Raw genomic sequence first — 14460 nt, 5'->3', positions numbered from 1 at the left:
CTTAATCACAATTTTAATGAACAAAGGGATGAAGTGGAAGTGACAGGAATTTGGGGAGAAAATGACAATATGATCTTCAAATTAACCTTATGCTTGTCTAATGGCCTTAATGGACTCTGAGAAAACAGCTTGTAAGAAAGGGGTTCCACACTCCCTTCCCCAGTTGATCAGTCAATCAACATACAAGCTCTAGATACAGGAGGAGAGTGGACTAAGGTGACCACAAGTTGAATAATATTTATTATGTAAGTTAAAGATGAGTAGAGTGGATGTCAAGACTGAGAAGGCTTTATAGGCACATATACATATGAAAGTCTGAGAATGTGGTTAGGGAGGAGATAGACCATGGTCTTGCCTCAGGCTTAGCTTTTGTATTTGCTTATATTCATTTGTTTAACAGACATAAAACATGTTGGGTCTTCCAAAACAGAGTAAGGGATCAGACCAACATAGCTTCACAGGGTTTTTGCCACAGAGTTCTCTTGAAATGAGCTTGAGAGCATAGGATTCCCAAATGAGAATTTAATAGGGAACCACCAAGATTTTTCAGCCTGAAGCTGGGGTGGATCTTGGGAGGGGAGGGAGGTCCTCTCATAGGGATATAGATTTCAGCAGCTGGGAAATATGGTTCAAAAAATAGATTTAAGTCTAAAAGTCACTGGCTTGCTGGGCTTCTCCGAATACCAAGGAACTTGATGCCTGAAAGAAGGAAAAAAGCATTTATTGAGGGCCTACTTGGAAAGCACTGAATTAAGGATTTTACAAATATTATCTCACTTTGTCTTCACAACAACGATGGGAAAATGAGTGCTATTATTATCCCCATTTTATTGTTGAGAAATCTGAGACAAGTTAAATGCCAACTTTCACCACACCCTTGGAAAATCATAGTCCCCAAACTATTCAATCTTTTTTCCACCATTCCGTTTAAGGTTTTTCCTTTCCAGGTGGTCAAAGGTGAATGTTTCCATTAATTGAAGTTATCAAAGATTTCTTCCTTCTCTTAGTCTGGTCATTACTCTAGTCACTTCGGAGATTACTTCCGAGATCGACTAGGAAAGAGGATCACCTGGTGGATAAGATAGTAGACACTGAGTTCCTTTCTTGAACTAAACTGCCAAGCATTCAAACTCTACTTCAGGGAGCACATCTCCAATGGGCTGACCATGTTATAATGCCAAATGTAGGTTTGCCTAAAAGACTATTTAATGGAGAACTCACACAGGGCAAGTACTCACATGGTGGTCAGAAGAAGAGATACAAGGACACTCTCAAGGACACTCTCTTAAGAATTTTGGAATTGCTTGTGTGACATGGGAAACACTGGCACAGGACTGTCCATCATGGTGTGCCCTCATCAGAGAAGGTGATGTGCTTTATGAGTAAAGCAGAATTGTAATAGCTCAAAAGAAACATGTGTGATTCAAGTTAAAGATCTTCTCCCACCTGTTAATAGGTCTCAGGTGAAGCCCATTCAGGGAAGCTTAATTAGGGGAGGCTTGTTTTATAGGAAGTCCCACATCTTTTGTTGATTTGTGAGGCACTGGGTCACAAGGGTCTTGATGTCCTTCGGCTCTGAAAAATGTATATTTATTCTCTGAGGTGAGGTTTTGCCTTGGGGGCTTACTCTTTGGAAGAAGGTTTGTGTGCCAAATGAGACTCTGGGTAGCCATTAAGGAGACCCCCTCCCCTTTGAAAACCCAGATGTTGGGCTTCTCTCTCTGGTAACAATGTATGTATGTATATATGTATATATGTATGTATGTGTGTTCATCCTTCATTGTCAAAGAAGACCATGCCATTAGAGAAATGATAACGTGACTTGCACTTGACTTTGTTTTGAGTGAGGGAGGGCTGTGCAGGTCACCAGCCTCACTTCTCCTCCAGAGCCATCTGAATCCAGTGACCAGATATTCATCAGGATGACTGGAGATGACCCAGGATGAGGCAATTGGGGTTAAGTGACTTGCCCAAGGTCACACAGCTAGTGAATGTCAAGTGTCTGAGGTGAAATATGAACTCAGGTCCTCCTACTCCTGCACTGGTGTTCTATCCACTATACCACCTGGCTGCCCCATGTATGTATGTATGTAATGGTTAGACAGCTGGCTCTATCTATTGATCTGTGATGTATGTATTGCTTATGGTTAGACAGTTAGAAGCCCTGTCTGTTGGTCTTTATTTCTCTGCTTGTATTTTCTCTATTGGTGAATGTAATTAAAGTAAGATTGTTGACCTCTCAAAAGTTGCTTTTCTTTTAGAAAAGCAGATCTAAGAAGCTGTGCTAACAGGCCATCCTAGAGGTGCCAGGATGCTTACTGCTACAATGTGAAATACTTAAATTTAGAGAATCCACTCCAAATATTCACAGGGACTGTTTGTACCTGACCTGTGGTAGAACATCCAGCCACAGTTGGACATAGTATGACTTGACTCTAGTCTAGTCATTATCCTAATCACTTCAGGGAAGAGTCTTTCAGAGATCAATCAGCAAAGAGGATACTAGGAATGGACTGGAAACTAGTTAGGCTTTTGATAAGAATAACTGGAAAGATTCTAGTGCAGGACATTTTGAAGGCTGTAATTAAAGAAAAATCAGATAAGATTGATCTTATAGAGTAGTCCAAAGGCTTCTGAAACTAGGACAATTTTAAAATTTAAAATTAGGATCAAATATAAAATTTTTTGTTTGGTTTTAAAGAGAAAAAATTTGCTGCTGTGGAATTTGCTGAGTCAGATCTTACATTTTATTTATTTGTCAGAACAATTCACTCCATTCAAAAATCACTTCCTTATTGACTCAACTTATTTTCCATATAATTGATCTAAATTTTTTTTCATTTCCCCCATCACCAGCTCCACTCCCAAATCCCACTTCTTTCACTTAAAGCAAATAACTTTGACTCAATTTCACTGAGGAAAATGGTATCAACACTTGACAGCTTATTTATTTCTCCTCCATAAATTTCTTAGTATCATCACTCTACTCTCTTCATTTCCCAAATATGTGCCAGACACTGTGCTGGACACTGGGAGTATATAGACAAAAGTAAAACAGCACTTCTCCTCAAGTAACTTAAGTTCCATTAGGGACTAGAGGTGGGGAGTAAGTTATGAAGGGCTGACGTGGTTGGACCCTAGAGTGAGTGGGGGTGATCCTACTTCTTCTTTTCCATTTCTGAATTTGGTACCTCAATGAAGAACAACACATTTTCATAAGAAATGGCAATATTAAAGGTTCATAGGAGAAAAAGTGAGAACTGTATGAACTGATACAGAGCAAAAAAAGAACCAGGAAAATATTTCACAACGATAACAATGTAAAGGCAATTATTGAATTATGACTTTGTTAGTTCAGTAGTGAAACACTCCTCTCTGCAGAGAAGTGGGGGGAAGCATAGATTTTGTCAGAGAGGACCAAGGTGTTGATTTGTTTTTCTTAGCTGTGTTTTTTTTTTGTTTGTTTTTGGAATGAAAGATTTCTTTATTGGAGGATTGTGTTTTGGAAGAGGAAGAAGTCATTTGGAAGAGATGATAAGCATCACCCTTGGAAAGTGATGATAATGCAAATAATACACAAAGGAGTATCAATAAAATTATAACCTCTCTCCATATGCTTCATCATCTCCCTCTTTGATTTGGGGTAATGATGATGAGGAGACACACACACATGCACATGCATGTGCACATGCGTGCACACACACACTCACATGCACACACGCACACTCACACACACACACACACACACACACACACACACACAACCAGATTGGTTTCTGATGATCTTAGCTCCAGAGACCATGATTGTATCTCTCTCCTCATAGCTGGTCTCACTGAACACACAGCTCACAACAGTCAGGTCAGTGGGATAGGACAGAGGTGCCCTGTGTGCCAGAGTGTTCAAGCTGACTTTTTCTCCTCCCTTTAATCTTCTTGATAGGTCACACTTTCCCTCTGCAATGAGGATAATAAACAGGTGTGGATACTTCCATTGTATTGGGAATGCCGGGTTCCATGAGGTAAATGGGATAGCCAGAGCAAAGTGTGAGGCCAGATGACATTTTTATTAAAAACAAAACAAAAAACAGAACGCAACCCAGAAGCAACAATGTGTTCCCTTCCAGCACAGCACTAAAGCTAAAAATAGGAATAATGTTAGCTAGTTTTATATAGCACTTTAAGGTCTATAAAATGCTTTACATCTCATTTGATTATCACAAGAACCCTATAAAGTAGATAATACTATCCCCATTTTATAGGTGAAGAAATTGAGAGTTACACAAGTTAAGTGATTTTTCTAGGTCACATAGCTTGTGTCTAAAGCAGGATTTGCATTTAGCTCTTCCTGACAAGAAGTTCAGCACTTTATCTGCTTCAGTAACATACATCCATGTCTTTGGATCTCTTTAATTCAGCGACACAAGGATCCATGCTCATAGCAGCCAATTCTTAATTAAGACAAGGTATATCTTTGCCCTGCTCCATTTTTCTTTTTTATTTCTTTGGGTGCAACCTTCTCTGAGTCTACTGGGTCCTATGTCTATACAAAACAGAGGCTGTCGTTGGAAAAGGCAATTTATATGACAGTTCAGGTTTTGTGCCCAACACCTTAGGTGACCGAAGGATCCTTTTATCATCTCGATTCATTGCTTTTCTGCTTAGGGTTTTCCAGTAGTTAGGGGAAAAGGTGGACCTCTGTTTCCAAATTTATGCCTCAGGATCTTCCAACATTACAGTTGATTGAAGGGATGAAAAGGGAATTGCCTTTGGTCAGTCTTAAAAATTTATTGAGCAGTAGGTGGCACAGTGGATAGCAGTCTGTGTCTGGAGTTAGGAAGATTCATCCATTCACTAGATGTTTAAGCTTGGACAAGTCACTTTACCCTACTTACTTCAGTTTCCTCATCTGTAAAATGAGCTAGAGAAGGAAATGGTCAATCACTCCAGTATCTCTGCCAAGAAAATCCCAAATGGGGTCAATGAAGAGTCAGAAGTCACAACTGAAAAGTGACTGAACAAAAAAAAAAAAATTATCCATAGCAAACATGTAAGCTATGCCCTTTCTTCTAGGATGTTGCAAGTGACCATTGACCTTCGACTTGTAACTGTGAGGTGAAGAAGATCTGACATAGAGAGGTCCCTTGCAAAGTTCAGGAATATAAGTAGGCAAAAGTGATACAATGGAAATATTTATATATGTGCATGTAGGTATGTGTATATTATTTAAACATTTTGTCAGGCAACAGAAGTGTCACATTATGTATGTATACGTGGGCACGTACTAATAGGAATATTACTACCGTATTGAAAGGTGATATGCTCTTGAAGTCACTATATATATACATGTGTATATATATGTATATATATGTATATATACATATATATATGTATATATGAAATCAGTACTCTCAGCTGACTTAACGGTCACTAATTTGGTCTAAAGTGTGCTCTCCTGTGCAGCTGAGGAAACTGAAACTGACACAAGTTGGTCTGGACTATTTCCTAGTTGCCATCAAAGTGAAATGAATGGCACTTCTCTGCTGGTCATTTTGTTCTGTGCAATCATGATGACCTACATTCTCCAGACAGTTTTCTTATAGCCCCCTTGACTTCCTTGTTTCTCAGGCCGTAAATGATAGGATTTAACATGGGTGTAACAATACAGAACAGAACAGAGATAAGGATGTCCTCATCCAGAGAGTAGCCTGAACTGGGCTGATCGTAGTGGAAGATGGCAGTTCCAAAGAAGATGAGCACCACAGTGAGGTGAGAGGTACAGGTGGAGAAGGTTTTTTTCCGCCCCTGAGCAGACTGGATTTTCAAGATGGCAGAGATAATGAGCATGTAGGATACAGCAGTGAAGAGGCAGGGGCTCAGACCAATGGTGGCACTGGACACATAGAGTATGAACTCATTGACTGAAGTGTCTGAACAGGCGAGCTTCAGGAGTAGGGGGATATCACAGAGAAAATGACTGATCTCATTGGAATCACACAGAGTGAGAGTGGCTGTGAGCCCTGTGTGCATCAGAGAATTCACTAACCCACACAACCAGGAGGCAGCTGCTAAGTAGGTACAGACCCTCCTATTCATGAGGACAGGGTAACTTAATGGATGGCAAATGGCTATAAACCTGTCATAAGCCATAGCAGCCAACAGGACACCCTCAGTACCAGCACAAGTAACAAGGAAAAAGAGCTGGGACAGACAGCTTTCATAGGTAATGGTTTTCTTCTCTTGGAAAAAGTTCACCAGCATGATGGGGACAGTGGTGGAGGTGTAGCAGATGTCCAGGAAGGACAGGTTGCTGAGGAAATAATACATAGGGGTATGCAGAACAGGGTTGATTCTGATTGCTATTAATATGAGAAGGTTCCCCAGAAGAGTTACCAGGTATACAACCAAAAATATCAAGAAGAACAATCCCTGGAGTTGTGGGTGGTTGGAAAATCCCAGGAAGATGAATTCAGTAATTGTTTGATTTCTCTGGTTCATATCCAAAGATGAGAGAGAAAGAGGTTTAAGGGGAGAACATAATTAAGCAGAAGCAGTGATAGGCAGCATGCATACCAATATTCTGTCACACACATCTGAAGTGAAGAAGGCAGATCACAAGGACTTTCTAAACTTTGTTGACTAACTTGACCAACTCAGCTGGGCAATCTCCCTGTGGATTTGAGTGATCACCAGCACACCACCCAATTTCTTCAAGATAAGTGAAGACTTGCCTCATCATTTTGGAAAGGTTACTGACCTTTACATGAAAATGACCCCAACCCTTCTGCTCCTTTCTCATACACAGAACCATACCTGGGAATTTCTGCATCTGGGGTAAAAATTACAAATGCCCATGCAGCAAGTAACACAGGATTCTCCATTAGTGAAGTAGGATGGATGGGATGTCTTCCTTCCCTGGGAGAAACCAAGGCTCTGGGACTCTGTGGGGAAAGGAAGGAGGGCAGAGTGGAAAAGCAACTCATTCCAGCTTATCATTTGGTAACTTTCTATTTGAAATCATTATTCTTGTTAACTACTAAGTCTTGCTGTTTCTAAACTACTGCAGAGTGTGCTGTCAGAACCCTTTAAAATTCGTTTCCTGGGACACAGCCAGATCATCCTGCCCTACTAATAACCCTTCACAGACACACATATTCTCAGGCTCCTCTGCTATTATTAATGATGTTGTTTTTAGGTCAGTTTCTCAAGAAATTTTTGCAATTTGACCCTTTGATCAATTTCATTTTCCTTAATGGGATCATTTCTCAGAATTTATAAGCTAGAAGTCGTTTTAGAACAATCAATCACCTTTGAATTAGTTTCTTAGGAATGCTACCTCATCAAGGTAAACTGTTCATAGATTAATGCTTATCTTCCATCAAACATTATCTACTTCCTGGGAGGGATAATTAATACACTCATAAACCCTAACATATCCCATTCCTCTTAAGCCAGTCATTCTAACCTATGGATGCTTCTGTGAGCTGTGATTTCTGAGTCTTTGCTTAATCTGTTTTGAAACCCCTCAAGAAGTCATTCATTCATCTGCTTTTCAGAAGAGATTCCAGTATTCAATACATCTTCCTGTGAGAAAATTTAACCTAATTATTTCTCATTTGATCTAATTATGTCTAGATAACCTTGTTTGGGCAATATATCTTACATTTAGAAGTAATTTTCAGGTGTCTCTTTGCCAGCTATGATTTTTACTTTGTGAACTTGACCTTCTAAGTTAGTTCTTTTAGACCATTATCCATTCCCACTACACTCCTTCCACCCTACTCCTCATCTCTTATCCCCATTGAGAAGGTGACTAGCACGGTCCTGAACATGCCAGCTGGATTACAGCAACTGATTTGATGAGTTTTCTTTATTTATTTGACTTTTAAAAAAATTGTGCCCCAGTGCTCATGTCTGATTTCATAAAGCAAAGGAATAATATTAGAAGTCCTAATTAATATTTGGTGAATTATATAACCTGGTACAGATACCTAATTAATGGGCTTTCTCCATGCAGCATATTACAACAATGAAACGAATTATCTTAGGGACTTCCTACCCAACACAGAAAATATTTTTTTCCACTTTAGAATAGATGTAGTTCTTTGCAAAGTGCTTTGCAAACCATAAAGTGCTATTACTACTATTATTTAGAGTATTAAAGTGTAGTTGACAATATCTCCAAGACTTGAAAGTCAGTACAATATAGTAAATAGAGCTCAGCACAAACACTGGAAACTATAAGGGCTTCCAGGACAGGGACTAATTCCTTTTGTGTTTTTGTGTTCGCCACCCTTAAGCAGGCTGCCTACATTTAATATGTGCTCAACAATTCCATGTTGTTGAACTTACTGAATTGGATTGAAATCTACGAATTCTTTTCATTAGCTTCTCTACTTCGATTTGAATCCAAGAACAACATGCCTTACCTCAGGATAAGCTCATCACTTGAGATCTTATCATCCCACTAACTGATTCAGATTTTGAAAGTCAATACATTCCCAGAATCCTCTGTTGTCCCTTCCCTCTGATTGGAGGGCTGAAGGGACTCCTCCCAAAGTCTCCCTTTATATAGAGCTCAGAATTATCCAACTAACCTTCATTTTCAATCAGCTGCTCTGCTTGGGTTCCATTACTTGGATATCCTTCCCTCGTGGCAGACCCTTTGGCACCCACTCCCCCCCATTCCACCTACCTCCACTCCTTTTCACTTTTCTGTTTTACTTTGTTTCCCCCCTCCCTCAGCTGCCTCAGTGTAAACTCTTTGAGGACAGAGATTGGATTTCTTTTTCTTATTTGTATGCCCAGCATTTTGCACAGTGCCTGGCACACAGTTGGTATTCAATAAATATCTATTGATTATTGAATAAAATCCCTCCCTAAGGTGAGCTACAAGCTAGGGACTTAGCAGAAGCTGCATTGTTTGAATTGTGATATTTCCTTGTTTGGAGTCTGAGCCTGAATTACTACTCAGAGAACATGTTCTAGGTCCATTTCCTCATAGATAGAGAGGCATACACAAACAGGAAATACATACCACCACCCTACTCAAAACAGGGTCAGCTAGGTAGTGCAGTGGATAGAGTACTGGGCCTAGAGTCAGGAAGACCTGAGTTCAAATCCAACCTCAGATACCTACTAACTGTGTGACCCTGGGCAAGTTAGTTAACCATGCTTCAGTTTCCCCATATGTTAAATGAGTGGCGAAGGAAACGGCAAGCCACTCCAGTATCTTAAAGACCAAGAAAACTCAAAATGGGGTCACAAAGAATCGAACGCAACTGAACAATAACAAAATGTAATTGGCTTAATTGACCGATCCATTTTCCTATAATTTATAATAGTAATTCCATGAGTTTGGATATTATCAGGTCATTGAGGCACATGTAATTTTGTAGACATTGAAGTAAAGCAGTAGCATCAATTTTACTGTCTTCATTATTTAAAGCAGAGGGGCAGTATTGCTTACGTACATGCTAGTTTCCTAGGCATTGTTTGAAGATATCTCCATCCAAATCCTGGTTCTGCCCCTATGGGCAAAGTTGTTTGTGACTCAATTTCTTCATCTGCAAAATGGTCATAACCTTACTAACATAAGGGGTCAAGATAGAGGCAGTTGTCTAACTTACAGAGTTGTTTTGAGTGCTATATAATTAATAACAGGTGACCATCTCTAATTGTCCTGATCCATATCTGCCACTGGACCCAGATGGCTCTGGAGGAGAAAGTGAGGCTGGTGATTTTGCACAGCCCTGCCTCACTTAAATCCAAATTCACTTGCAAGTCATGGCATCACCTTCCTAATGTCATGGTCCTCTTCAAGGATGAAGTACAAACACCAATAGCAGCAATAATTAGAGTAATAGCTGACATTTTTATAACAGTTTGTGGTTTACAAAGCACTTTACATGCATGCCAACTAATTATGCATTTTCTGGGTCTCTTACAGAATCATAGAATTAGAAGAGATTGCAGTAATCAGTAGTATGATACACACACAAAAAGAATATCTATGTTTTCCACAGTAGTTGAAAGACTCTCAGGGTCTGGAGTCATAGGATCTGAGTTTAAATCTCACCTCTGACCCTTAATGCTTAAAAGAATCACTTGAACTCCCTAGACTTTGGCATATTTATCTATAAAATGGAGCAGAGGAGGTTGGGTTGGATTTCTTCTGGGCTCCTCCTCTGGGATCTCTTCTAGTTTTAAATCTATACTCTTCCACTTGAAATATTCTCATCAAGCCTCGGCTTGAAAAATTCCAGAAGAGAAACCAACTCCCCTCCAAAGAAAGGACATTTTGCTTTTGGATGTATCTCATTGTTGGTAAGTTTTTCCTTTTACATCAAGCCTAAATTTGTTTGTAAATTCCACCCCTTTTTCATAATTCGTATCATAGTTCTGCCTTCTGGGGCCAAACAAAGTAATTTTAATCATTTTTCTAAGTGATAGTCTTGCAAATTCTTGAAGACAGCTTCTCTTTGTTAAATAATTTCATTCAACTCAATATAAGTATTTCTGGGCAATGTCTGATATGTTCATAACTTATATACTTTGAGACAAAAAATGGAAAGCAAAGATGAAGTAATTTCCCTGGGGCCACTAGGCAATAGGTATCAAAGCCAGGACTCATCTCTGGTGCCAAGTTTATACTGGCTCTCAGGACTTTTTCTTAAAAAACAAAAACAAAAAAACCTCAAAACTAAAAACTTAGAGTCCATTGTATCTCTCACACTCTCTGTTTTGGAGGAATGTTTATTTTCTATTGCAATCAGGTAGGTATAAATAGAAAAAGAAATAAAAGATGAGTCTTCTTGAGTTGTACCTACAGAGGTAAAAAGCCCACCTGGTTGAAAAATTCAATTTGGTAAGTTTTTTTCTTGAAAGATTTGTTTTGGTTCACTTAAAAAAAAAAAATCAAAACCCCAGACACTTAAAGGTAACCAACAGTATTGTTGACCTGAATTTAAACCTATGTTTTTGCAGTTGGTTTGAGATGGTAAATAATTAGTTGGTGCTTTGCTGAATGAGTTGCTGAATGACACACATGGTTTGCTACAGAAAGCTATACCTCTTGGTCAGTTTTCATTTAAAATTCCAGATCTTGGGGTTTTGAGGAATTTAAGGCATTTCAAATTCTGTTGAATTTCAGAAGTAAAACTGGAACAGAAATAATTTTAAAAGTAAATGTAAACTGTGGGGAGTCAACAGCCTAAAGGTCTTAAGACAGACAAGAATAATTTGCATTGCAAAGCAGAGAGTGTTCTGTTGACTAACCTAAAGGGGTTTCTTTTCTCAAAGGCAACAACAAAACGGGAATAAATCAATGTAATTGGAGTGACTACGAAACCCTTGGAGCTTTGATGAGAAAAATCTCTTCCTTTATGATTTCAATAACATTATGCAAAGAATCAAATTTGAACCAGAATTTTTTTTTCATGTTTTATTGATTCCTTTTGTTTGTGGGGACTAAATTTTTAAAATTGCACTTTCATTTTGTCTCATCATTGATATATATCTTTATCCTTCAGTGAGGCAGACAGCATCCTTTCTATATCTTAGTATATAATGCTAGGGAGGAGGTTCAGAGAGGCTACATGATTTGTCCCAGCTCACACAGCTGGTAAATTCCTAATCCATCTTCCTAACTTCCTAACATCCACGGTGGCCTCTTGCTAAGATGTTGTTATGGTTGTTGTTTTGTTCCATTTTAAGAACTCTGTAGACTAAGACTATGGACAAATAGTTGAAAGAAATTCTTGGATATAAGGTTAGTGTGGTAAAGTTGATTTAGCATGATTATACAGATGGGAAGGATTTTTATTTTATTTTTTTGTCTTGACACAGAATTTCCAATGCAAACTTAATAACAGGGTAGAATTATAGGCCTGACTGAGAAATGAATGCAGAGTACATATGTGTGGACATGTACTGAGAAAATAGTCTACAAGCAGCATTTCAGGATCTGACTATATGTAAAGGTCAAATTCTAAGAATTGACCAATAATTCAGCTTGTATGTGGCTTTTCTCTATGGATCTTTCCTTAATGAAGGATGTCACTCTTCTATGTACAAGCATAGCCAGATATGATCTAATACTTATATCTTTTAGAACATAAGTGGAAAGAAGAGAATCAAAGATGAAGAGGGAAGATAAAATAGTCAATTTACCTGTACGTTCCCTACCCTTTCCCCCAATCCCCATCAATATGCAAGGGATTCACTATTCCAACTAGTTGGAAATCCTTGAATTTCTTGGATACCTACCTCATCCCAGGAATTATGCAGCCCTGGTTGCCATTGTTCAAACCCCATTCCTTATGTCCTTCTTGCTTCTACCTTATTCCCATCCTCTCCAACCCTTCCAATTTCTCACTCTAAAGCTACCCACACCCTTCATTGTGCTCTCTGGAATGCTTGCTATATAGATAACAAAGAACCTCTCATCTTACAACTTTTCCCTTCTCCCTCTCCCAGTTTCTTTCACAGAGTAGGTATTTAGTAAATACTGACTGATTGCTTGATTGATTCCTCATTGGCAAACAAAGGGATATGGATTAGTTGGTCTCTTCTAACTCTAAAAGTCTGTGAAGATAAAATTATCTTGAAATTCTGACCTTGTTAGACTTTCAGTCCAGAGCAACTTGGGGCTAGAAGAGACCTTCAAAATCATCTTATCAAGCCCCTTAATTTTATTAATGAGAAAATAAAAGAAGCCTGGAAAAGTTTTGACTGGCCACATAGATAGTAAGCATCACAGTCATGACTTGCACCTACATCTAATCACCTGCATGCCAATGAATGTTCTAACACACTCTACCACACCTATGTATCTACTGGACTAGGAGGTAAACAGTCAATGCCTTTCTTGATCAGGTAACTTTGTTTATCCTCAATAATATATGCAGGATTGAGTCCATGTATACTTGTTAATCTCCAACAAGTGCTGGATCACCTCTACCACAACAATGAGGCATTAGAGGATGCACATTCACAAGGCATGCACATATAGTATACTGTTAATCACAAGAAACTTCACATTCTTCTGAATGGTTGAGAGCCTATTTCTCCATGAAATCACTATGTGAATATGATTGATTATGTCAGCCTCCACTTTTAGTTAATAGCATTTGTATAGCACTTTAAGAATATTCGGGGCAAGCATTCACATTGCAGAAAGAAGCAATCTACAAATCGCGGCTTAATTTCATGGATAGAATGCTGGGTGTAGAGTCAGGAAGACTTTTCCTGAGTTCAAATATGGTCTCAGACACTTATTAGCTGTGTGACCCTGGGCAAGTCATGTAACCCTGTTTGTCTCAGGTCCCTCATCTGTAAAATGAGCTGGAAAAGAACATGGCAACCCACTTTGCCAAGAACTTTGCCAAGAAAACCCATGGGGTCAAAAAAGTGTAGGATACAACTGAAAAATAATTGAATAAGATGAAGAAAATGTTAATAATGCGGATTAAATTGAAGAACGAGTCAAGCTGGTGGTTAAATTTATTGAGGGTTACACAAGTAGTAAATATGTGAGGCAGGATTTGAACTCTGGTCTTTCTGACTGCATATCTATCCATTGCACCACCTGACTGTCTCTATAAGTTCCCTTACATCTATAGGCTTCTTCAGGACAATATTTGTGTGTTACTTTTTATTTTTATTTTCAGCACCAGCCACCAGTACTTTTCACATTTTTTAGACCTGTTCTGTGATTTTATTAAAAAATTGCTAGTGAAAAAACTCCCTTTATGAATACAAATCAGCATTTACTCTAATTTACAGTTAACTGCTCAGAGTCACAAGTCAGATGTGAGATTTGAACCTAGACCTTTCTTACTCTGAGACCATGACATCCTGCAACACATGGTATGGTCAAAGGGAACTCTAGTCACAACAACTTGGTGGTAACTGGCTTTCTCTTTACCTAAAAGAACCACAAGCCTCAGTCCCTACACAGCATCTGAGAGTTTGAAGAGTCCTCAGAGGCCATTGAGTTGAAGCTATAATAGGTGGTCATTTAGTCTTTGCTTAAAGCCTCACAAAACAAACAACAGGGCAGCTAGGTGGCGCAGTGGACAGAACACCAGTGCAGGAGTCAGGAGTACCTGAGTTCAAATCTTACCTCAGACACTTGACACTTAATAGCTATGTGACCTTGGGCAAGTCACTTGACCCCAACTGCCTCATCCTGGGTCATCTCCAGTCATCCTGATGAATGTCTGGTCACTGGATTCCGATGGCTCTGGAGGAGAAGTGAGGCTGGTGACCTGCACAGCCCTCCCTCACTCAAAACAAAGTCAAGTGCAAGTCATGTCATTATTTCTCTGGTGGCATGGTCTTCTTCAGCAATGAAGGACGAACACACACACAAAGCCTCACAGTGAGAGGAAACCATCATTGTAGGAGGTACCTCACTCCACTTACTGCTAGCTTCAATTGGTACAAAGATTTTCCTGATGT

The 14460-nt window shown here is 39.1% G+C and overlaps 1 protein-coding gene across 1 annotated transcript; it reads right to left on the bottom strand.

Annotated features, from left to right (window-relative positions):
* Window positions 1-5562: 5562 nt before the first annotated feature.
* On the bottom strand, window positions 5563-13329 carry LOC140522993 (olfactory receptor 5V1-like). The gene is made up of 2 exons (XM_072638107.1): window positions 13307-13329; window positions 5563-6484 (listed from the first exon to the last, which is right to left on the bottom strand). Exons 1-2 carry the CDS (start codon window positions 13327-13329, stop codon window positions 5563-5565), a joined length of 945 nt encoding a protein of 314 aa, XP_072494208.1.
* Window positions 13330-14460: the final 1131 nt, after the last annotated feature.

Source organism: Notamacropus eugenii, chromosome 2, assembly GCF_028372415.1.
Source record: "Notamacropus eugenii isolate mMacEug1 chromosome 2, mMacEug1.pri_v2, whole genome shotgun sequence".
Classification (NCBI taxonomy): domain Eukaryota; kingdom Metazoa; phylum Chordata; class Mammalia; order Diprotodontia; family Macropodidae; genus Notamacropus; species Notamacropus eugenii.
This window is presented reverse-complemented; position numbering and strand designations above follow the sequence as displayed.